The following is a 24,311-nucleotide window of genomic DNA, read 5'->3' as shown; positions in this document are numbered from 1 at the left end:
TTCCTTCTCTATGGCCGCATAGTTCTGCTCCCGGGGCAGCAGCTTCTTACTCAGGTACACAATGGGGTGTTTCTCCCCTTTGTCAGTCACCTGCATTAGCACCGCCCCCAGCCCCACGTCCGAGGCATCGGTGAACACCAGGAAGGGCTTGTTGAAGTCTGGATTTGCCAGCACTGGGGCCCTGACCAGAGCCTCCTTCAGCGCGCAGAGGGCCTCTTGGCACTGCTCGGTCCAAACCACCTTGTCAGGCTTTCCCTTTTTACACAGCTCCGTGAGGGGGGCTGCGATGGAGCTAAAGTGGGGCACAAACCTCCGGTAGTACCCCGCCATCCCAATGAAGGCCTGGACCTGCTTCTTAGTCTGGGGTGTTGGCCAATCTCTGACAGCCTCCACTTTAGCTGGCTCTGGCTTTAAGCAGCCGCTGCCCACCTTGTGGCCCAGGTAGGTCACCTCAGCCATCCCCACCTTGCACTTCCCTGCCTTGATAGTCAGACCAGCCTTCTGGAGTCGGTCCAGCACCTGCTTGACCTGGGACACATGGTCCTCCCACGTCTGGCTGAAGATGCAAATGTCGTCCATGTAAGCCAGGGCAAAGCTCTCCATCCCCTTCAGTAGCTGGTCCACCAGACGCTGGAAGGTAGCGGGTGCCCCCTTGAGGCCGAAGGGCAGGACCAAGAACTCGTAGAGCCCCACAGGAGTGATGAAAGCCGACTTCAGCCGGGCATCTTGGTCTAATGGCACTTGCCAGTACCCCTTGGTGAGGTCTATAGTGGTGAGGTAACGGGCTCCCCCCAGCTTGTCTAAAAGGTCATCAGGCCTGGGCATGGGGTAGGCGTCCGAGACAGTGATGGCGTTAAGCTTGCGATAGTCCACACAAAACCGAACAGACCCATCTTTTTTAGGGACTAACACCACGGGAGAGGCCCAGGGGCTGGACGAGGGTTGGATCACCCCCAGAGCCAGCATGTCTTCAACCTCCCGCTCTATGTCCTGAGCCGTCCTCCCTGTGGCTCTGAATGGCACACACTTGATAGGGGCGTGGGTGCCTGTCTCTATTCGGTGGACAGCCAGGTCAGTGCGTCCGGGTCTGTCCGAGAACAGCTGTTGATGCGAATGCAGCACCTCCTTGATCTCCGCCTGCTGGGCAGGGGTCAGCTGGTCTGAGAGGGGAATAGACTCCAGCAAGGAGCCGGCTCCAGTCCTCGTGAGTAAATCCACCAAGGGATCTTCCCCCTGCCCCTCCCAGTGTCTGCACACTGCCAGCACCAAGTTCTGTCTGTCCCAGTAAGGTTTCATCATGTTCACATGATAGACCCGGTGGCTGTGGGCCCGGTTCGACAGTTCCACCACATAATTCACGTCATTTAGCTGTTTGACGACCTTGAAGGGCCCATCCCAGGCCGCTTGCAGCTTGTTCCGCCGCACAGGTATAAGGACCATCACTTGATCCCCGGTGGCATAGGCTCGGGCCCTGGCGTTACGGTCATACCAGACCTTTTGCTTCCTTTGGGCCATGGAGAGGTTCTCCCTGGCCAGGCCCATGAGCTCGGTGAGTTTTTCCCGGAAGGTCAGTACATACTGTACCACTGACTCCCCTTCAGGGGAGGCCGTCCCCTCCCACTCTTCTCTGAGCAAGTCCAAGGGTCCCCGTACCCTCCTTCCATACAGCAGCTCAAACGGGGAGAACCCCGTGGATTCCTGGGGCACCTCCCTGTATGCAAACAGCAGGTGGGGTAAGTACTTGTCCCAGTCATGGGGGTGCTGATTCATGAAGGTTCTCAGCATCTGCTTCAGAGTCCCATTGAACCTCTCCACCAGCCCATTGGTCTGCGGGTGGTAGGCTGTGGCCCAGGTGTGCCGGACCCCACACTTGTCCCACAAGCTTTGCAGTAGGGCCGACATGAAGTTGGACCCCTGATCTGTGAGGACCTCCTTGGGGAACCCCACTCTGCTGAAAATGGACAGCAGTGCATCTGCCACGGTGTCAGCGTCGATAGAGGTCAAGGCCACTGCTTCTGGGTATCGCGTGGCAAAATCTACCACTACCAAAATATATTTCTTCCCCGAACGCGTTGCCTTGCTGAAGGGGCCCACTATGTCTATAGCCACTTTCTGGAAAGGCTCCTCTATGATGGGCAGTGGCCTCAGCGCAGCTTTCCCCTTGCCCCGGCTCTTCCCCACCCTCTGGCAGGGATCGCAGGACAGGCAATACAGACGGACAGCTGCAAAGATCCCTGGCCAGAAAAAGTTCTGTAACAACCTTCTCCTGGTGCGGTGGATCCCCTGGTGTCCTGCGAGCGGGACATCATGAGCTAGGTACAGCAGCCTGCGCCGGTACTTTTGGGGAACCACCAGTTGCCTCTGGACCTTCCATGGCTCCGCTTTGCGTCTGGGAGCCCATTCCCGGTACAGGAATCCCTTTTCCCACAGGAATCTCTCCCTGCAGCCCTCCCCCAGCTGCGGAGCTGGGCTGAGACTGGCCAGTTCCCTCAGCTTCTGCAAGGAGGGGTCTCTCTGCTGCTCTGCCTGGAATTCTTCCGCTCGGGCAGGAGCGGAGGCTACTTCCCCATCCCTGCCTGGCTCCAGCATCCCTGGCCTGTGAGATCTGGTTTTTGGGAGCCCCCTTTCTCTCAGGGTTGGCCCCTGTGGCTTTGGCTGGGCCTGTACCCCTGAATCTGGGGAGCGCACCCCTCGTTTTCTTTGGCTACGGGTCAGGACCAGGGCACGAGGGCGTTCACCTTGCCAGTTCTCCAGGTCAGCCCCCATCAGTACATCTGCCGGCAAATGGCTGTGCACGCCCACTTCCTTGGGGCCTTCCTTCTTCCCCCATTTCAGGTGCACCCTCGCCATGGGCACCTTGAAAGGGGTCCCATCAATTCCTGTTATCGTCAGGTGGGAATCGGGTATCATGCAGCCCGGTGCCACCACCCCGGGTCGGGCCAGCGTCACGTCAGCGCCTGTGTCCCAGAACCCCGTGACCTTTTTCCCGTCTACCTCGAGGTGTTTGAGACACTTGCTCCACAGAGGTAGCGCTGCCCCCACTCTGTAAACTGGCCTCTGAGCATTTGGTCCCCCTGAGGAGCTGGTCTGTGGGGCGGATTCGGCCCAATCCGAGTGCCCATTGTCAGCACCACCCGCCTTGGCTGCCAGCCCCTCTGACTTCTGGGACCCCACCCAGTTGACTCCATGACCCCCCGGCCTGCTCAACCTGTCTGGGAGCCTGGGGCACTGGGCTGCTCTATGCCCCTTTCGCCCACAGCGGTAACAGCCTGGGTCTGGTTGTGTCCTTCGGGCCGGCTGCTCTGTCCGGGCTCTGTTTGGCTCTCTGGGGGGTGGGTGGCTGGCCCCTCTTTCCTGGGCTTGCCCAAGAGGTGGTCCCCTCTGTCGTACAGTTAGGGACCGGTCTCTCTGAGATTCTCGGTTTCTCCAGGACTCCCTCTCCCTCCGGGACTCCCTCTCTCTCCGAGACTCCCTCTCCTTGTGGGGCTCACTTTCAAACCTGGCCCGGCTGTTTGTGAAGTCATCTGCCAGTTTCCCTGCATCATGTGAGTCCCCTGGCTTCCGGTCCACGAGCCACACCCTCAGGTCAGGTGCGCACATCTCGTAGAATCGCTCCACAACTGCCAGCTCGATCAGGTCCTCTACGGACTGGACTCCCATTCCGAATGCCCACTTCTGGTAGTATTGCTTCAGGCGGGCAGTTGTATCTACGTGGGTTTCCTCTGGCCTCTTCTGCGCCTCCTGGAACTTCTTCTTGTACATCTCCGGAGTCAGCCCGAACTTATGCAGCAGGGCCTGTTTGAACCGTTCATAGTCCCCAGGCTGCAGCCCCGCCAGCTGGCTGAGCACCGCTGCGCCCTTCCGGCCCAGCAAGGGGGTGAGGTGCCGGAGCCACTCATCTGGGGGAACCTCATGCAACTCACAGGCTCGCTCGAAGGCGGTAAGGAACTCGTCCATGTCCCCTGTGTCCTGACACTGGGCCAGCACACGCGTCTCCAAGTGACTGGCCACCCCGAGCCGTCTGGCCCTCTCCCCGCTTACCGCAGCTGGGGCCTCTTGGCGTCTCGCCTCTGCCATGGTTCGCTCATGCTCCCGCTCTCGCTCTCTCTCCTCCCGCTGTCTCTCTTGTAGCTGGCACTCATGCTCACGCTCTCTTTCTCGTTCCTGGCGCTCGTGCTCACGCTCTCTTTCCCGTTCCTGGAGCTCACGCTCACGCTCTCTTTCCCGTTCCTGGCGCTCACGCTCTCTTTCTCGTTCCTGTCACTCATGCTCACGCTCTCTTTCCCGTTCCTGGCGCTCCAGTTCCTTTAATTTCACCTCGAGTTCCAGCCGTCTCAGCTCTGCGGCGGGGGACTCTGCCCGCGATGGACCACCGCTAGCTGAGCGCGACCTGGTGGGCACCGCGTCTGTCGGACGGCGTCGAGCCCCTGCTCCTGTCGGAGAATCCGAAATGCTTCCCGAGGCTGACCGGCCACTTTCTGCCGGGACAGGCTCTGCCCCCCCGGATCGGTCATTCTCTTCCAGCTGTGCCATCAGCTGGGCCTTGGTCGCCTTCCCCACGGTGAGGCCCCTCTCTCTGCACAGCCCTGCTAGCTCTGCCTTCAGGAGTCGGGTATAATCCATCTCCCCGCTATTTCCCGGGGTATCCACTCACCAGCAGCAGCTGCAGGAATGGCTCTGTTCCCCCTCTGACTCTTGTGAGACTCCTTCCTTCTCTGGTGCTCAGTCAGCCACTGCTGGGAGCTCATCCGTGGGTGCAGTGCATCCCACTTCTGACACCAGTGTGATGGGGTTCAGGGGTCCCCCTGCACTGCACCCCGTCCGCTGGCAGGAGTGACTCTCACTCAGCAGGTACAACAGCAGGTTTATTAGGCAACAGATGTCCAGTTTCTCACAGAAGCAACAGCATAGCCGCCAGAGACAGTCCTTCCAACCTGTCCTGGGGGGAAGACCCCGAGGGGGGCCCCTCTGGGGTGTAGCTTTCCCCTCCTCAGGCTGGCTGCCTTCCAGCTCTCCCTTCTCCTCCCCTCTAACTGCCGCCCCCGATTCAAAACCCAGCTCAGCTCCTCCCTGCTCTTTGTTTAGGCAGAGGTGTTATCTGCCAGTTGTAGCCCCAGGGTCATCCTTAGCCACTGGGAGCTGCTGCTTGCCTCGGACATCCAGCCTGACTCACACATGCACCCCCCCCACTCCATCACACCCTGTCGCCCCGTCCCCCTCCTGTTCTCCCCGCTGCGTGAGAGCCGCGTCCCCTCGGGGGGGGGCAGGGCCGGGGACCCCCGCTCCGGGACTGGGGGGTCTGTTCATAGGATACCCCTGGGAGGAGTCACTCAGTGGTGGGGTGAAAATTACCCAAAGGCTGGGCCGGACTCCCGCAGCCAGGCCCCTCCCCAGCCGTGAGAAGGGAAACAGCCGCGGGGCAGGGAGTTAAAAGCTGGGACCCGTTTCTGGGCTCCCCGGGAGGCTCCTGCTTTGCGGACTTTCTGTCCCTCCCTCGGCGGGGGCGGCGGCGGGCAGCCAGCGGGATGGGAGAGTTACTTCAGACTCTCTTGTGCTCTTCCTGCTCGGGTGACCCCAGGCTGCGCTCCGAGCCTCCCGGCTGCCCGGGAGCCGCGGGGCGGGATTGAGATTTCCTGCGCGCTCTGGTTTTTGTACCAGCGCCCGGCGGCTTCTCATCGCTGTGCGCCTCCGGCGCAGTAATAGCGGGCGGTGTCCTCGGGCCTCAGGCCGGTCATGTCCAGGTGCACCAGGTTGTTGGCGTTGTCCCGCGAGATGGTGAAGCGGCCTTTCACCGCATCCAGGTACCTCGTAGTACCCCCACTGTTGCTTATGTACGCCACCCACTCCAGCCCCTTGCCGGGCGCCTGGCGGTACCAGTACATGTAGTATTCGCTGAAGGTGAAGCCGGAGGCTTTGCAGGAGAGGCGCAGGGAGTCTCCGGCCTCCTTCACGTCCCCTCCGGCCTCCTCCAGCCGCACCTGGCCGCGGGCCCCTGCGGACACACACACACACACGGGTCACACCTGCACCCCCCTTCCCCGAGCGCGGCGGGGCCCCGCGGGCAGATACCTTCCAGCGCCGCTGCGCTCAGCAGGAGAAGGAGCCAGGAGCTCATGGCCGCCGCCGCCGCCGGAGGGGAAGGGTCTCGGGGCGCCTGTCCGGTGCCCGGCTCGACCCGACGCGGGGCTGGGGTCTGTGTTCCCGCTGCAGCCCGGCCAGGCACAGACCCGGAGCGCTGACCAGGAACCACGCCCCCTCATTTGCATGTTCCCGCCTGTCTCCCTGAGCCAACGTCCCTCATTGGGCACCGGTGTGACGGGGGCTACGGAAGGGGGGGGGGGTGTTTGTTCCGCGCCCCCGGGGATCCCAGGTGGCCGGGACCGACTCGGGTTGTAAATGTGAGCTGCGACCCCCGGCGAGCTCCCCAGGCCCTCGGGCCGGACTCCCACTTCATCCCCAGCCGCACCAGTGATCTCCTGGGGCGGAGGGGCGCTCGGTCGGACCCGGAGGGGACACACACCGCTGGGCTGGAGAACGGGGCCAGGCGGTAGCCGGGGGTTGCTCAGGGGCGGGGGATGCTGAGGGGTCTGTGCGGGAGCGGGGGAGGGGCGCTGCTCATTGCAAACTAATGTAAAGGGGGTTTAGGACCCTGCCGGGCCCCCAGTTTCAACAGGATTTGAGCACCTCCCTCCCCTGAACCTCCCCAGAATCCCAGCCTGTGTCCCGCCCCACCCCCCACACACACACCCCAGGCTCAAGTACTCTGCTCCGGGGTGGAAGGTGTGTACTGGGGGGGGGGGTCTGATCATCTCTCGGGGGAACACGTCCTTGGGGCTGGGCCAGACGTAGCAATCTAAGAAATTAGGAGCCCAATTCCTACGGCTGTGACAGAGCATTGCGGGGGGGATCGCGCCCTTGCAGGAGGTGGGCGTGAAGAGGTTATTCCCCTGCTTCGGTTGCACGTGTTTCCCACCGGCCGGCAGTAAAGCCCTGCTGGGTGCCTCAGTTTCCCCACGCAGAGCACCCACGAGCCAGGGCTGTCGCGGGGAAGTAAAGGAAGTCGGCAGCCAGGGAGTTCGTGCGGGGCCGGCAGCGGCACACGAAGAGTCGGGGCTGAGCCACGCCCTGGCCCTGCACACGGCAGGACGGGGGTAAAGGTAGGGGCAGGAGGTTCTGGTGACGCCCGGGTCCCCGCGTTCTGCCAGGGCAGCTGGGAAGGGCCCAGGCCGGAGCGCTCCTGCGGGCTGCGCTGGCGCCGAAGCGGGACTGCGGGAGAACAGCCTCACCTGGCGGCCACTTCCTGCAGTGATACAATGAGGCTCCAGTCAGCTCCCCCCACCCCGCGCAAACCCAGCACAGCCCGGTCTGCCCGTCCGTCCGTGTGTCTGTCTGTCTGTCCGTCCGTCCGTGTGTCTGTCCATGTGTGTGTGCGCTGGGCGGGGCGCGGGCCGGGCTCCGGCTGCCCCTGCTGGGTTCGCGCAGGGAAACGGCCGGGACAGAGCTCTGGAAACGCTTCTCCGCTTCCTCCCCTGCAGCCTGCGGCGGCCCCAGCTGCGCTCTCGCCCCTCCCGGCTAGTCCCGGCGGCGCAGAGGGGGCGGGACGCGGCTTCCGCCCCACTTCTTGCACCGGCGCTCAGCGGCTCCTTATCGCTGTGCCTCTCTGGCGCAGTAATAGCGGGCGGTGTCCTCGGGCCTCAGGCCGGTCATGTCCAGGTGCACCAGGTTGTGGGCGTTGTCCCGGGAGATGGTGAAGCGGCCTTGGACGGCCGGTGAATACCACTGCTTCGATGCATCGGGCCTGATCTGAGCCACCCACTCCGGCCCCTTGCCGGGCGCCTGGCGGTACCAGTCCATGTAGTAACTGCTGAAGGTGAAGCCGGAGGCTTTGCAGGAGAGGCGCAGGGAGTCCCCGGCCTCCTTCACGTCCCCTCCGGACTCCTCCAGCCGCACCTGGCCGCGGGCCCCTGCGGACACACACACAAACACGGGTCACACCTGCCGCCCCCTTCCCCGAGCGCGGCGGGGCCCCGCGGGCAGATACCTTCCAGCGCCGCTGCGCTCAGCAGGAGAAGGAGCCAGGAGCTCATGGCCGCCGCCGCTGCCGGAGGGGAAGGGTCTCGGGGCGCGTGTCCGGTGCCCGGCTCGGCCCGGCGCGGGGTCTGGGGTCTGTGTTCCCGCTGCAGCCCGGCCAGGCACAGACCCGGAGCGCTGAACAGGAACCACGCCCCCTCATTTGCATGTTCCCGCCTCTCTCCCTGCGCCAACGTCCCTCATTGGGCACCGGCGTGACGGGGGCTAAGGCTGGCGGGGAGGGGGTGTTTGTTCCGCGCCCCCAGAGAGCCCCGGAGGCCGGGACCGACTCGAGATATAAATGTGAGCTGCGACCCCCGGCGAGCTCCCCAGGCCCTCGGGCCGGACTCCCACTTCATCCCCAGCCGCACCAGTGAGCTCCTGGGGCGGAGGGGAGCTGGGTGGGACCCGGAGGGGACACACACCGCTGGGCTGGAGAACGGGGCCAGGCGGTGGCCGGGGGTTGCGCAGGGGCGGGGGATGCTGAGGGGTCTGTGCGGGAGCGGGGGAGGGGCGCTGCCCATTCTCAAACCAGCCGGAAAAGGGCTTCAGGACCCTGCCTCCCCCCAGGTCAACGTCATTCCTGCACCTCCCTCCTCTGAACCTCCTCGGAGTCCCCGCCCCGCTCACCCCCTGCTTGGGCGCTCCCCTCCCACCCTCTGCTCCAGGGGAGAAGGATTTCACGTGGGGGGTCTGATCATTTCACAGGGTCGCTCTTCCTTGGGGCTGGGATCGTCAAAGGCACCAGAGGAGCGGGGAGGGCAGTTCCCGTTGGTTTCACGGAGCTTTGGGTGCAGCGCGCCCTGTGCGGAAGTGGGTGTGTGAGGGTTTTGTCGCCCTGCTCCGGCTGTACGTGTTTCCGCCTGGCCTCTCGTCACCCCAGGGGCCGTGCCTCAGTTTACCCAGGCACAGCCCGAATGAGCCCGGGGAGAGCCGGGACAATCCGGGGCGGAAGTCGGCAGCCAGGGAGTTCGTGCGGGGCCGGCAGCGGCACACGAGGAGTCGGGGCTGAGCCACGCCCTGGCTCTGCACACGGCAGGACGGGGGTAAAGGTGGGGGCAGGAGGTTCTGGTGACGCCCGGGCCCCCGCGTTCTGCCAGGGCAGCTGGGAAGGGCCCAGGCCGGAGCGCTCCTGCGGGCTGCGCTGTCGCCGAAGCGGGACTGCGGGAGAACAGCCTCACCTGGCGGCCACTTCCTGCAGTGATACAATGAGGCTCCAGTCAGCTCCCCCCACCCCGCGCAAACCCAGCACAGCCCGGTCTGTCCGTCCGTCCGTGTGTCTGTCTGTCTGTCTGTCCGTCCGTCCGTGTGTCTGTCTGTCCGTGTGTGCGCTGGGCGGGGCGCGGGCCGGGCTCCGGCTGCCCCTGCTGGGTTCGCGCAGGGAAACGGGCCGGGACAGAGCTCTGGAAACGCTTCTCCGCTTCCTCCCCTGCAGCCTGCGGCGGCCCCGGCTGCGCGCTCGCCCCTCCCGGCTCGGCCCGGCGGCGCAGAGGGGGCGGGACGCGGCTTCCGCCCCACTTCTTGTACAGGCGCTCAGCGGCTCCTTATCGCTGTGTGTCTAACGCAGTAGTACCGGGCGGTGTCCTCGGGCCTCAGGCCGGTCATCTGCAGGTGCAGCAGGTTGTTGCCGTTGTCCCGGGAGATGGTGAAGCGGCCTTGGACAGTGTCTGCGTAAAACTTTTGGCTCCCATCATAAGTAATGAGCGAGACCCACTCCGGCCCCTTGCCGGGCGCCTGGCGGTACCAGCTCATTGCGTAAGTGCTGAAGGTGAAGCCGGAGGCTTTGCAGGAGAGGCGCAGGGAGTCTCCGGCCTCCTTCACGTTCCCTCCGGACTCCTCCAGCCGCACCTGGCCCCAGGCCTCTGCGGACACACACACAGGTCACACCTGCACCCCACCTGCACCCCCGTTCCCCGAGCGCGACGGGGCCCCAGCGGGCAGATACCTTCCAGCGCCGCTGCGCTCAGCAGGAGAAAGAGCCAAGAGCTCATGGCCGCCGCCGCAGGAGGGGAAGGGTCTCGGGGCGCGTGTCCGGTGCGGGGTTGGGGTCTGTGTTCCCGCTGCAGCCCGGCCAGGCACAGACCCGGAGCGGAGAACAGGAGCCACGCCCCCTCCTTTGCATATTCCCGCCTCTCTCCCTGCGCCAAAGTCCCTCACTGGTCACCGGACTAGATCCCCGAGTGCGCTCGCCTGGAGTCCCGCCCCCAGGTTGTTGGGGAGGAGGGGAGCTTCCCAGTCGGGAAATCACTTCCGTCTGCACGGCTTGTTGGCAATCGCAAAGCGGCCCTTCGGAGACTCCCGCCATTATGCAAATGAGCTGCTGAATATTCATATCAGGGCCTCATTGGGGTTTTCAAACGCCTCTGCCGGACTGGAGGGATGGTTTAGACGCGCTCCCTAGTGTAAAGGAGTCCTGGCTCCCGCACCCCTGTTCTGACCGGGCGGCTGGACTCTCACCATCCTTCATGAGCGGTGGTGGTACTCAGGGGTCCCGGCTCCCAGCCGCCCTCTACTCTAACCACTAGTGTCCGACCCCCTTCTTGGAGCATCGAACCCAGAACTCCTGGCTCCTAGCCCTAGACTCTCACCCGCCCCCACTGCTGGATATTGCGCGAAAGTCCTCGCTCCCCGCCCCCTTTCATGAGACCCCCACAACCCTGCTGGTGCTGGGACAGACAGACAGCCCCTGGGGGGAGGGGGAAAGAGACCCCTGCTGGTCCCCTGTTGTTACCACTAGGCTGGACTGCAGTCCGCCTTCCTGGGGGGGATTTGAACTGAAGTCCTGGCTTCTAGCCCTCTAACCAGAGTACGGAGGTCACCAGGCCCTTCCCCTCAATCCGCAGTCAGGTGGAACACAAGGGGCTCCCTTCCATCGACTTCCACCCTCAGCTGGGGGGGACGGAATCCGAGATTCCTGGCTCCCAGTGCCCTGCTCTAACCGCTAGGCTAGACTCCCAACCGCATCCCAGCCGAGGCGGAACTCAAGAGGCCCGGCTCACACCCGCCTCAGCACCAGAAAAGACGCTGAGCACCGCTTCACGGCACACCCCGGGACACTGGTTGCAGAGCCCTGGGACAAGGGACAGCGCTGGCGTTTCACAGAACCGAGCTCTTCCTCTGCTCTGGACAAGGAAGGGGAGGAAGCTTGGTACGCCCCCACCCCAACATTCATCTTCATCTCAGGGGGCGGGCCTGTGAGTCTGCTGCGCCACAGAAAACAAGCAGCCCCGTGGCACCTTAGAGACTAGCACATGTATTCGTCAGGCCGCGAGCTTTGGTGGGTGAGATTCACTTCCTCAGAGTTGGAGCAGAAACAAGAATCCAGAGTTTACGCCGCAGGCAGGGAGGGGAGGAGAAGTCACCTGTCACCCAAGGACCTGTGGAAGAGGTTAGGTGGGATGGGAGTCATTCCTGCCAACATCAAAGGTGGGGAAACGGCCCTTGTAATGACCTTTCCAGATCACAATGTTGATCTACAGTCAAACACCGCAAGTCACCCGCTTGTCTTGCAGATCTATGGAGGGTGAATATGGGGGGAAGGCTGGGATGGAGTGGGGGATGTGTGTGTACGTGAGGGGCTCTCAGAGGGCGGGGGGGCTCCCGCTGGGGGTCATCTGGCGCCCAGGTGACACTCTGGGCTGCAGACAAAGGAGGAGGTGGAGCAGGAGGGGTTTGAATTGGAACTGGGAGTTGGAAGCGGTGAGTCTGGGCTGGGAGAGAGACAAAGGAGGGGGCCAGGCCCCGGCTCCGGGGGCCGCTCGGGGCCTCCTCTCCCCAGCATGGATGGGACTGGCTGTCTCTGCCGGCTGCACTGACCGCTCTGTACGACGCTGTGTCCTGCCGGCTCATAAACCCGCTGTTCTCCGGCCGAGTGGGAGTCACTCCCGCCTGCGGACGGGGGCAGCGCTTGGGGACCCCTGAACCCCATCACAGCGAGGGAGAGGGCCAGCTCCGCCCCTCGTATTGCACGCAGAAGGGTGGTCCGTGGTTCTGCAGAGAGCGGCCGCTTCTTTTAACCGGTCTCCCTGGGCGCAAACAAACAAACAAACAAACCTAAAACAACAACAACGAGCCGAGCCGCCCTGCAGCACCCTGGACAGCTGCTGCGGCCGGAGCTCTCACGGGGCGGACTCCGGCGGAATACGGACACCTGGCGGCCCAGACTTTGACTTACAACAGAGGTTTAACTTCCCCCCGCACTGGCTAAGCACAACGTGCCCGTCCGTCCCCTGCCTATCCATCCGCCCCTCCGTCCGCACACCCCCTGCCCTGCCCCAGCCCAGGACCGCTGTGAACGGGGCACCCGCTGCGCCGGAGAAAGGGAACATATTTCTGGCGTCCTCTGGTCTGAGAGGGGCGCTCCTTCCCGCTCTGTCCGCAGGGGCTCCCCGAGTGCGCTCCGGAGGGAGGGACGGACAGACAGACAGACACACGCCCGGCTGCCGGGCCGGGGTCTGCGCGCCGTCTCTCCCACCCCGCCCTCCTGGCAGTTTTTGCTGCGCTCCGCCGCCCGGCTGTACCACCGTGCGCCCTGGCGGCGCAGAAATACACCGCCCCGTCTCTCAGCTCTGCCGACAGGATCCTGAGGGCGAGCTTGTTGTTGGAGCTGTCAACTTCCCCCACGAAGCGGCCCTGGAAGCCCTCTCCATAGCTGTCCCCTTCCAGGTAAACCCAGGTCAGGGCCCCCGAGGGCTCCTTTCGGTACCAGAGCATCCAGAAGTTCCTCATCTCTCCTCCCTTCATGCTGCACCGGAGGGTCACCTCTTCCCCCTCCCGGACTGGTAGGTCGTGGTCGCCTTGCTCCAGCAGCACCGCCGTCCGCACCGCTGCGGGGGGACACAACACATCACACCGACACAGGAAAGACCATAAGCCAGACGCCAAGCTAGGCGCAGAAAACACAACACCACGCCAGAGCAGAAGCAAAACACCCGGAGAGCGACGCGCACGCAGCCAACAGCCACAGAACCTCAAACACAACACCCCGAGCAACGAGCTCAGCACAAACGCCGCCAACCGCTCACAATAACCCGGCAAACACCCCGAACACAGACAGCACCAAAATCCCAAAGACGGCAGCCGGCAAACCAGCCGAAACGCAGGCAGCAAGAAACAGCTCAGACACGTTTACCTGAGGACACAACCGAAAGCGAAACACAAACAACACAAAGAGGCGCTCCAACACAATCGCCTGGTAACCAGCGCCAAAACCAAGCACAGAAAACAAACCAAAAAAAAAAAAAAGCCATGAAGCATACGAGCCAACCCTACAGACGTATCCACACAGAAACCAAGTGGGAAAACACGCACACGCACACACACACACACTAACGCCTACAGGGGCAGGAAAACAAGAATTTGACCAGCAGAGTAACAATAAGGAAGGACCAGCCTGGAAGGAGTCTCTCTCTCTCTCTCTCTCTCTCACACACACACACACACAGACACCAGCCGAAGCCCCAGGAAAGCTGCCCAGACACAGAAAACCCCAGAAACTCGGCCCCAGCCACTGCCGCCCGCCCGAAGGAGAAGGCCCGGGAGAACCCCGGTCGCAGACAGCCCCTGCGGGGGGTTTCATTTACTTCGGCAGAGGTGGCTGAGTAGCAGCAGAAGCCAGCAGCCCCTTGTCATCTCTGCAAGACCAGCAGCAGCCGGGGGTCCCTCCGCCAGCCCCGTCCTCCTGCGTTTCGGACGCTGTGGTTCTCAGGGCAGGCGAGAGGCTCCGTTGCTTTCCCCTCGCTGGGGCTGGCGCTGGCCTGCAGAGGGCTGTGGGTGAGCGAGGACGCGGGGCGTGTTCACCTGGTTGCACGCTGCTCTCGCCTGTGTGTGCTTGGGGGCTGGGTCTTTGAGCTCTGGGGGGGCGCGGCGCGGCGGGGGATTTTGTAAAGCAAGCGCGCTGGTTTCGCTGGCCGTGTCCCTCAGCACGCAGTAGTAGGTGGCGGAGTCCGACAGCCGGGCCGAGGCGATCCCCAAAGGGAAAGCCCGGCCGGTTTTGTTGAGCTGGGCTTTGAAACGGTTCCTGAACCCTCCCTCCAAATCCTCCGGCCTGGAGGCCTCGTGCAGGATGAACTGCGGCGCGCCGCCGGGTTTCTGCCGGTACCACAGCAGGGCTGGAAAGCCGGAGCTGTAGCTGCAGTCCAGGGTGACGGATTCCCCCGCCTTCGCCTTCGCTTGCGCCAGAGGCTGCAGGACGGTCTGAGCGCGGGCGAGCCCTTTAAACACAGCAGCGACACGGGAGTTACGACCCGGGTTAAGTTTCAGCCCCGGAGAAGCGAAGAGCGAGCGAGAAGCGGCGGTTCAGCGCTACGAACTCACCGGGCCAGGTCAGGGCCAGGATCAGAACCAGGGGAAGCGCGGCCATGCCGAGAGCCCCGGGGCGTGGGTCGCTGGCAGAGGGATCCCTGCGGGGAGGGCTTCTCCAGCTCCTCTCGCCGGAAATCGGCGCTTTGCCTCTGGAGCTCGAGGCTTCAGGTGACTCCCCTCGGGCCTGGCTCAAAGCGCTTTTCTTTACTTCTACCTCCACCGGCCTCTTTCCACCCCACTTCACAGGTCATTGGATCAGGCCCGTTACAGAGACAATGGACAATAGAGCTTACGACAATGGTGCGTCACTGCGCCGCACCCCCCGGGTGACAAAAGGCGAAGGTCTATTGTCTCTGCTCAGCAAGGGACTGAGAGAGCGCGCGCAGCATTGCCTGGTGCTGGGTGGATGGGTGGGTTGGTAGAGAAAGGGGCTTATGGTAATTACTGGAAGAGAGAAAGAGAGAGAAATACCCCAGGGGTTATCAGGTACCAGCCACCATGAGCTCCAAGCGCCCGACCACTGTGGGTTTCATGTCTGAAGTGCTCTTGTGCTCGGCAGGGTAACCGCCTACGGGATTTGGGCAGGTGAGACATAATGTTTCCAGCACCTTGTGCGAGCCATAGAGCAGCAAATAATGTAAAGCAAATCGGGGCCGTTCGAGGACACTCTAATCTCATTGCTAGGACTGTGCTGCCCTGCCATGTGCTGTCCTCTCCTTTCCTAGAGTCTAGCCGCTTCTCGATTGTAATCAGCTGTGTGCCTGAGAGAGTTTGTGTGTCTGGCTCTCTCTGCGCTCCTCTGCCCAGAGATTCACAGGGCTGGAAGAGACCTCAGGAGGTCATCGAGTCCAGCCCACTGCCTAAAGCAGGATCAATCCCAACTAAATCATCCCAGCCAGGACCTTGTCAAGGCCGGACTTAAACCCCCCTAGGGATCCACCCTGTCTGTAGGTAACACACTCCAGTGCTTCACCACCCTCCTGGTGAAATAGTTTTTCCTAATAGCAAACCTACAACTCCACCTCTGTAACTTTCAACCATTGCTCCATGTTCTGCCATCAGTCACTTCTGAGAACAGCCTCTCTCCATCTTCTTCAGAGCCCCCCTGCAGAAGGTTGAAGGCTGGTATTAAATCACTCCTCAGTCTTCTCTTCTGCAAACTAAATAAGCCCAACTCTCTCTCCTCATAGGTCGCGTTCCAGCCTCCTAATTATTTTTGTTGCCCTCCACTGGACTCTCTCCAAAGCTTTCACATCCTTCTGGTAGTGGGAGGCCCAGAATCGTATGTAATAGCCCACATGTGGCCTTGCCAATGTTGAATAAAGGGGAATAATCACTGCCCTAGATCTGGTAGCAATGCTCCATCTGTAAGTCCATCTGTTCAAGGACTCCCCCCCAAACGGTGAGAGCTGGGATCACCAAATCCGGTAAGCCGCTTCTCCATATGATAACCTTAAAGCAAGGTCAGGGATTGGTTGTGCCAGGGCAATGGGATGTGCCTGGAATGACATTGTTTTTCATCAAAGGGAAAGGGAGGAACCTGGCATCAAGGTCAGTAATACCCCAGAATGACCACAGGGGGCAGTAAAGCACGGCCAACATTCATACTACCCAACGACCACAATGGTCTCAATTTCACCCCCTACAGCCCCCACAAAGCTGTGGAACAGCCACCTGCTCTGCAGAAATTCCCCCTCTCCCCACCCCACCACCAGGGCCCGGCCCAGTGGAGCAATGCCAGGGGCTAGCCATCTGGCCTGCCCCATAGAGCAGCTGCCAGATGCCCCCACCGCATGCTCTGACCCTCCATTCCCTGAACCCCTGCAGGCCTCCCAACACCCTGCACTGATTCCTGGACCCCCACTTCCTCCTGTCAGCACCCCATCTCTTGCTCTGACTCGCACCAACACCCCCTTCCCTGCACTCCCACCCCCACCTCAAGGCCCCTGCCCTGAAGGACCCAAGCAATGCCAAGTAGATCTTCCAGATATAAAGATAAACTAGAAAATTCATTTGCAAATATTGGAGATACAGTGTTTTCTTCTTGCCAATCCAGGTGCAATCCATTTTCAGTGTTTATAAATGAAGACATCTTTTAATTAAAGCGTATACTTTAAAAAGGAACAGTACTTTCAGAAAACTCACGTTCTTCTGAGGTATAGCCACTTATATTTAAATACCGATTCTTTACACTCTTATTTTTCTGTTCTTTCCAATGAAGACACAATCTTTGTATTCCATTAACAATGCAGTTAAAATAAACATGAGATAATATCTTAAATCTTGATTTTATTTCCATACACAATTCATTGTTTACAATATTTTAATAAAGACAAAATACAGTCATTTAAGTAAACAATTAATAGCCATAGGAATCCAGGACTTACAACTCTAAGGACCTGATTATTCACTGTGTAAGTGATCTCGGTGCCAGTAGCTGGAACAGTGCGTCATGCCCAGAAGGTGTGTGGGTTACAATGGTCCCATGCTGAAGAGGAGGAGATACCAGTTTTGGTCCAACTTCTCCACAGAGCTCTGTGAAAGTCTGTCTAAGAAAGAAAAGCTACTAAGCTTCTGTATTTTCTAAGTTTCGACCACCCTCCGCTGAGGAATAGAGCCATCCCTAATGCCAGCTATTGCTCGGCACTGCAATTCTCTTTCTGAGGACTTTTGTGCCCATGGTTGCTTTAATCACCTCACCTGCACCACTGAATTCAGCCACTGAGAGGTCCCAGTGACCTCTGGCTCTAGTCTCCTTCAGTGGCAGTTTTTGCACGGGGAGTCACAGCTGCTGAGTCACTGTTGTAGCCGTGTCTACACGTGCACGCTACTTCGAAATAGCGGCACTAACTTCGAAATAGCACCCGTCACAGCTACACGTGTTGGGCGCTATTTCGATGTTAACATTGACGTTAGGCGGCGAGACGTCGAAGCCGCTAATCCCATGAGGGGATGGGGATAGTGCCCTACTTCAAAGTTGAACGTCGAAGTAGGGCACATGGAGACGATCCTCGTCCCGCACCATCGAAATAGCGGGGTCTGCCATGGTGGCCATCAGCTGAGGGGTTGAGAGACTCTCTCTCTCCAGCCCCTGCAGGGCTCTATGGTCACCGTGTGCAGCAGCCCTTAGCCCAGGGCTTCTGGCTGCTGCTGCTGCAGCTGGGGATCCATGCTGCATGCACAGGGTCTGCAACCAGTTGTCGGCTCTGTGGATCTTGTGTTGTTTAGTGCAACTGTGTCCGGGAGGGGCCCTTTAAGGGAGTGGCTTGCTGTTGAGTCCGCCCTGTGACCCTGTCTGCAGCTGTGCCTGGCACCCTTATTTCGATGTGTGTTACTGTGGCATGTAGACGTTCCCTCACAGCGCCTATTTCGATGTGGTGCTGCCCAACGTCGATGTTGAACGTCAACGTCGCCAGCCCTGGAGGACGTGTAGACGTTATTCATCGAAATAGCCTATTTCGATGTCGCTACATCGAAATAAGCTACTTCGATGTAGGCTTCACATGTAGACATAGCTTGTGTGTTGCAATGCACAATAATACACAGCACTGTCTGTGGCCCGTAACGACTGGATGGTCAGGATGCTGGAGCTCCCGGCGCAGTCAACAGAGACGGTGTAGCACCCTGAGCTGCTTTCCTCCCTGTAGCTGTGGGCGATACAGGTCAGCCTCAGGCCAGCCTTGCAGTAATACCAGTAAATGGAACCGTAATTCCCATCTGGAATGTCATGCTTGCACTGCATCTTCGCACCCGACCTCATCACACCGCTCTGGGCGGGGGGCTGGGTTACATCGGAGAGGCAGGTACCACCTGGGAGTGGAGAGACAGAGAGTTACATGAAACAATATGCAAGGAATGTGGGCAAAAGATTCCCAGCACCACAAGAACCATCGCTTGCTCAGCTTGCAAGTGGGGTGACAAAGGAAGGTGGCCTGATGTAGAACACACGGAACTGGGCCCCAGGGACACTGGCTTCATCTTCAAGTCCTGCTCCTGAGTCTCTGGGTGCCCTTCTGCAACTCGTCTGGGCTGGGAACCACAGAGACCTAAAGGATGTGGGCACCCAATTACCTTTAAAAGCAGGAGGAATTTGGCCCCTGAATCCCTTTGGTGTCTTTGTGACTTTCAGTTGCATTCTCGCGCATGTCTACACAGCAGCCTGATTTTGGAATAAGCTGTCCCGGAAGAGATATTCCAGAACTGCAGATTTCAGAATAATGGCTGTTGTTTCAAAATCACCTTGCTGTGTAGACCTACCCTGAGCGGCTGCTCAAAAGAGGGAAAACAGAACTTCTTGTTCCCTGCACCTCTTGAGGGTAAGAAAGGCCTCTCATGACACAGCTCCCCACTACTGACTGGGGCCCTGGTTGCACTTGGAGGCAGTGAGTGTTACTACAAGAACACACTGAGAATAGACAACCAATGGGGTTACTCACAGAACAGGGACAAGGAAAGCCAGTGGTGCCCAGCCATGGTACCCCGCAGGGTCTGGTTGGGTTGCTAGGCCGAAACCTGCAGCTGTCACTGGTGGCGGAGAGATAACACCTCCGAATGCGTCCAGCCCCTCAGCACGTCTCCCCCCCTCTGTGATGACGGAGTGGCAGTTTCGTTGCTATGGCAGTAGAGGAAATAGGGGCCTGGGGTGGGTGGCATTTTTTTTTTGTGAACACGCCACAAGATGTTGCTGATCAAAGGGCCCCTGTCAGCTTCCCTCTCCCCCACCCCGCTTCAGAGCCCGCAGAGCAGCACTTCCACAGCACTTCAGAGAAGCCTGAGGTTCCTGTCACTGTCAGGGCTGCGGTAACAGCAGCAGCAGCTGGGACCCAGCCCCTTCGAAACACCAGGCCCCAGTGCAACTTTCCCTGGTGCTGCCCCTCCTTAGGCAGGCCTGATTGCACCCCAGACCCTGCCCGGCACCCCAGGCCCCACACCCCCTCCAGGGAAAAGTGCGGCCCTTGGCCACTTACCAGCTCTTGGACTGCCCCCCCCGAAGATTACTGCCCCCCCGGGATGGATGGATGGAGACTGACTTTTCCCATTCTTTATGCTCCTTCAATTCCATTGCAAGGCAGTGACAGACCGCTGCCTTTTCCCACAGCACCGCAGCTTCCAGCCCCCAGGGGAGCAATGCGCACCCACACCTGCTCACGGGGGACGCGAGTGGAAAAGACCCACCCTCCACCTCGGCATGACTCAGATCGTCTGCGGCGGGGGAGGCTGGGAGGGGGCTGGTTGTACTTAAGCTCACATTCTACTGGGAAGACCGCTGGTCACTCAGAGCCTGACTCAGCCCCGCAGATCATCAGCCAATAAGATCCCGGAGGGGGGGGGTATTTAAATGTCACCTGATCAATGACGAATGAAGCGTGGGGTGGGGGGGTTCCTCACCTCTGAATTTAGCGGCTGTCGAGAATGGCCATAAGGCGGCGCAGTCGCTTGTAGTTCTTTCCGGGGCTTGCTTGCGTTCCAGCTCTGCAAACAGCGCTCGGCAGGACACCTAAGCTTTAAAGTGCATTTTTGAGGGGGTGGGAATGGATATCTGTATGGGTAGAGGGGGGGTGTAGTGTCAGAGGAGCAGCCCTGTTACTCTGTACCTGCAAAAGCAGCAGCAGTCCTGTGGCACCTCAGAGGCTAACCGAGATTTTGGAGAAGGAGCTTTCGTGGGCAAAGTCCCTTTTTGCTTACAAAAGCTGATGCTCCAGAATATGTTAGCCCATAAGGTGCCATAGGGCGGCTTGTTGTCTGTTGCACAGGGGGTGTGTGTAAAATAGATAGATAGACGCGGTGTACGGGGATAGATCGATAGATAGATCAATAGATAAGAGAGATAATTTCTCTTTTTTCGTGGTCCTATGATTGGAGGAGGGGGTCTAAAGACTGGATGGGCAGGGGCTCAACTACCGGCGGCGGCAGAGACAAACCACAGCGAGGCCAGGCCCTTTAAACGGAATTCAGGAGCCTAATGCGATTTTCAAATGCAGCTGCTCACCCAGCACCCGCGCACTCATTTGAAAATTCCGCTACAGGCCTGCGCCACTCTGACATTTTAAAAATCGGGGCCCTTCGTTTCAGGGTTCCTGAAGGCCCCTTTGGTATCCTGGTGACCCCAGAATGGCCCCACCGCACTGCTGTCCGGAAGAGGACCTCAGTAACGATGGAGAGGCCCTCCAGGGAGCACAGCAGCCCCGCTCTGTGGGGCTGCAAGGGGAGGGCTGTCCCGACAGTAAGACAGGCACGCTCCCGCCCCGTGCCTCAGCTTCCCTGCCGCTATCGGATGGGGGTGGACACCCCCTTGGTAGAACAGCTGTTCGCTTGTGGCCGCACGCCCAGGGAACCGGGGGAGGGTGACCGGCCCACAAAGCCCGCTCCTTATCGCAGATCACCGCCCAGACCCGCCCACGGGCGCTGCTTTTGTGGGTTCACCTCAGCTGCAGCGGGGGGGCCGGGCGGGGTTTTGGCGCGGCTCTGCCGTGTGGCTGCGTCGCTGTGCGAGCCGCAGGGCGCAGCGATACAGCGCCGAGTCCGCCACCGCCAGGGCCGTGACGGTTAAAGCGGTGGAGCTCCGCTCTGCCTGGGAGGAGACCCGCGCCCGGGCGAACTCGGCGGTGTCCTGGAGCTCGCTGTAGGTCCTCGCCCCCTCCGGAGGACGTACTGTGGGGCTTGTGCGGATGCTGCCGGTACCAGTAGAGAAGGAGACCCGAACGGCTGCTGTCGTAAGAGCAGCGGAGGGTCACCCTGTCTCCTCCCGAGCCGGTCACTTCGGGGTCCCTGGACAGGACGGAGTCACCCAGCGCAGCCCCTGCAGCAAGGAAAGGTCATGCCAGGACGTCCTCTCAACCCTGCCAGGGAGGCGGCTTCCCGGACATCGCAAAGCAACTTAGGGTCCCGCTCCCCTGCGGAGCGCTTCGAGGGAACCCTGAAGCGCAGCTGGAGCGGGGGGCCTTCACCCAAAGAACCTCAGGTTGCTCGTTTAAGCTGGGCGGGGGGTTAAGAGCAGGGTGAACGGTTAGGGTCGGGGCTGGGATTTGGATAACCCCAGAGGTTCCGGATTTAGGGTCGGGGCGGTTCGAATTTACCCCTGGATTAGGGATTTCCGATTAGCGGACGGATGTGGCTTCCCGGGTGTGGTTGCAGGGAGCTTGGGGTAAAGGAGCCGGAGGAGGTTTAAGACTAGGATTCCCTGGGAGCTCTAAGTGCTCTGAGAGTCCCCGTCGATTTACCGAGGAGATTCAACGTCCAAATGCTGAGAACAAAACACTTCCCCGTGATTGCTCCCATAGCGACCTCGTTTTCTGGGTCCTTGAAGACGCGGCTGCGAGGAATGAAAGTGACCTGCAGCCAGCCGGGGACGGTTCAAGGGAAGCCAGCCGGGGGGAAAGGGGCGGAGTTTGGGGGAACCCCTCAGGGACAGGAAAACGCGCTGGGTTCCGGGGAGTCCTCAGCTGAGCTCCTGGTGACATTGTAGGGGAACAGCCGGAGCTGTGGACGAGGCACTCGTCCGAGAGTTGGTTTCAGAAGCCAGCTCTGCCACAGCCCCCTTGTGAGACCTTTGTCAAGACCGTTAATCGCTCCCTGCCTCAGCTTCCCTCTCTGCAAAACGGAGGCCCTAATATTTTTCTGCCACCCCTGAAGACGGTGAGGATAAGTACCGGGAGGCACTCATCTGTTTGGGTGCGGGGTGGTAGAAGCAGAGAGACCTCCAGGCAGCTCTGAGGTGTGGGACTTCCCAAGGATGATATTAATTAAACCCGGGCCTCCGATTTCGCACAAACGCCTTAAAATTCCCCGCCCACGCTCCTGCCATGTTCTTCAAGATTTTTCCTCCCTGCTTCGGATCTAACAGCACTAGAACAGGGGGGAACTCAGAGGACGGGGGTGTCAAACTTTGTACCTGTAAGCTCTGCTACCTTGCTATGTTCCCCAAATCTACCCCAGCGCTGTTGCTCTAATCACACGTCCCTTCCCGAAATGACACGCAAAGCAGAAAGCAAGACTGAGTAGTGCACACGCGTGGCTGCAGCTACGCTACAGAGCTCTTTCGGAACAACCATCTTCCGGCAGATCTCTTCTCGAAAGAGTGGATAAAGACCAGACCAGGTCTGGGACAATCAGGCTACCGAGCAGGGAGGGGTTTTTGCCCGGCTCTTCTCGGGGGCTGAGTCACTGTGCCCGCTGGAGGGCGCAGAGGTACAGACCCGTGTCGGCCAACGCCAGGGCCGTGATGGTTAAGGAGGTGGAGGTCTCGTTAACCTGGGAGGAGAAGCGCTCCTGGGCGAAGTCCGCGGTGTGGCTGAGCTGCCTGGAGGACCCGGCTCCTCGCCACAGGAGGTACTGGGGGGCCCGGTTCGGATGCTGGCGGTACCAGTAGAGATAGACGCTGCCGGAATAGCCTGTCTCGTACGAGCAGGAGAGTGTCACAGAAAGTCCTTCTCGTCCCGCCGCTTCGGGCTCGTGGGGCTTCACCGAGTCCCCCAGCCCAGCCCCTGAAACAGGCGAGCTCCTGTGAGGGCCTGTCCCCCTCCGCCTGGCCCTGGGAGTGCCGCTAGGCGCACTCCGAGAGAGGGGGCGCGAGGGAACCTGGGGATTTAGGCTCCTACCTGGAGAGGAATTAGGGGTGGGGTAAGGAGAGGGGTAGGGCTATGGCTGGGTCACAAGCGGTGCTGGAATTAGGGGTTCCCGTAGGAATCAGGGACAGAGGGTTGGGAAAATGTAGCCCCAGCGTCCCATGCAGTGGGGCGCCTAATTCCCAAGGGCAACCCCCTCCTCCGCCACTTCCCTGCTATGCAGACCCTGGCCTCTGTTTTCCTGCCCCGTGTCCCTCTGCAGCGCTCTTACCCAGGACAGCTCCCCACCGCCTACACGGGCTCGTCTCGGAAGTGCTGCAGGACGGCTTGTTATTGTAACAACAGCCCCGCCCCTGCACTTACCCAGGAGATTATAGAGCCAAAAGAGGAGCAGAGAGCCGGTCCCCATAACGTCTCCCCCAGCGGCCCACGGCTGACCCTGCGAAAGGCCTCTGCAGGCAGCTCGGCCTGGGAGAATTTCAGGGCACGCCCAGGCCGGAGGCAGAGGGAGGGGCGCCGCTCCGGGCTCACGGCAGTCTGGAGATGACATAGTAGGAAGCAAAGTGGGTTTGTGGGTGAGGCTTCAGCTCCCACCTCTCCCCCGGGCGCCGTGTGACCGCGATTCCTTCCTCTGCGCTCCGTAGACAGGGCGCGGTGTTCCGTCCCCCGAGGCGGGGGCTGGGAAGACAACCACACCGAGCCCCCGAACAGCGTTTGTGGCGGGATTGGCCGAAGGACGTGGCTAAATGCAGCGGCGGTTAGAGCTGAGGCTGCCGGAAGAAGTTAAGAGTCTTCTGAAAAATTCTCCCTCCAGTTTCTGGGCAGAGGGGTTGGCTACCCCGCGCCTTGTCCTGCGCCCTTCGCTGCGACCGGACGGAAACCTCGGACCGCAAAGACCGCACAAAGACAGCAAGCGGCCCTGGGGCACCTTCCAGACTCGCAGATGAAAAGGGTCAAGTTTCCTGACTACATCACCCGGAAATGTCATTTTCTCTTCGATCGGAGCAGTCAGACGGCCGCGGCCGCCTCTACCGAACAACACCTGCATATTTCCCTGCATCTGTCCCCACGCTTTCGTCACGTTTCCCCACAATCTGCTCGTCTCACGGCTTTGCTTTATTTCTACCTGTTCACGCTCATTTTTACTTCTGTTGTGCCACAACATTTTCTTTTGCTCTTTTCGTTCTTTCGTTCTTAAATTGCAGCGAGAGTCCAGCTTCTGTTGCGCATTAAGAAAAGCTCCCAGTCAGGGGAATTAAACGTTGCACAGTAAAACTCCGGAGTCTCCGCCCTGGGAGGTTTTGCTAGCAGGTGAGAGAAGCCCCATCCCGGGGTGGTCTAGACGGGATCGCACTTGAGTGCAGGGCAGAGGCC

The 24,311-nt window shown here is 60.4% G+C and overlaps 1 protein-coding gene and 1 gene segment (V, D, J or C); both read right to left on the bottom strand.

Moving 5' to 3' along the window:
- The window catches only part of LOC142004557 (T cell receptor alpha chain MC.7.G5-like), a 369,008-nt gene that overhangs the window by 247,587 nt on the left and 97,110 nt on the right, over positions 1-24,311 (bottom strand). The window lies entirely within an intron of this gene.
- On the bottom strand, positions 5,673-6,160 carry LOC142005070 (Ig heavy chain V region 3-like). The segment is given in 2 exon segments: positions 5,673-5,992; positions 6,070-6,160. Coding segments are annotated over 2 exon segments (366 nt in total).

The sequence above is a fragment of the Carettochelys insculpta genome, chromosome 32 (genome assembly GCF_033958435.1).
Source record: "Carettochelys insculpta isolate YL-2023 chromosome 32, ASM3395843v1, whole genome shotgun sequence".
In the NCBI taxonomy this organism is placed as follows: Eukaryota; Metazoa; Chordata; order Testudines; family Carettochelyidae; genus Carettochelys; species Carettochelys insculpta.
Note: the sequence above shows the minus strand (reverse complement) of the source record. Positions and strands in the feature narration are given on the sequence as shown.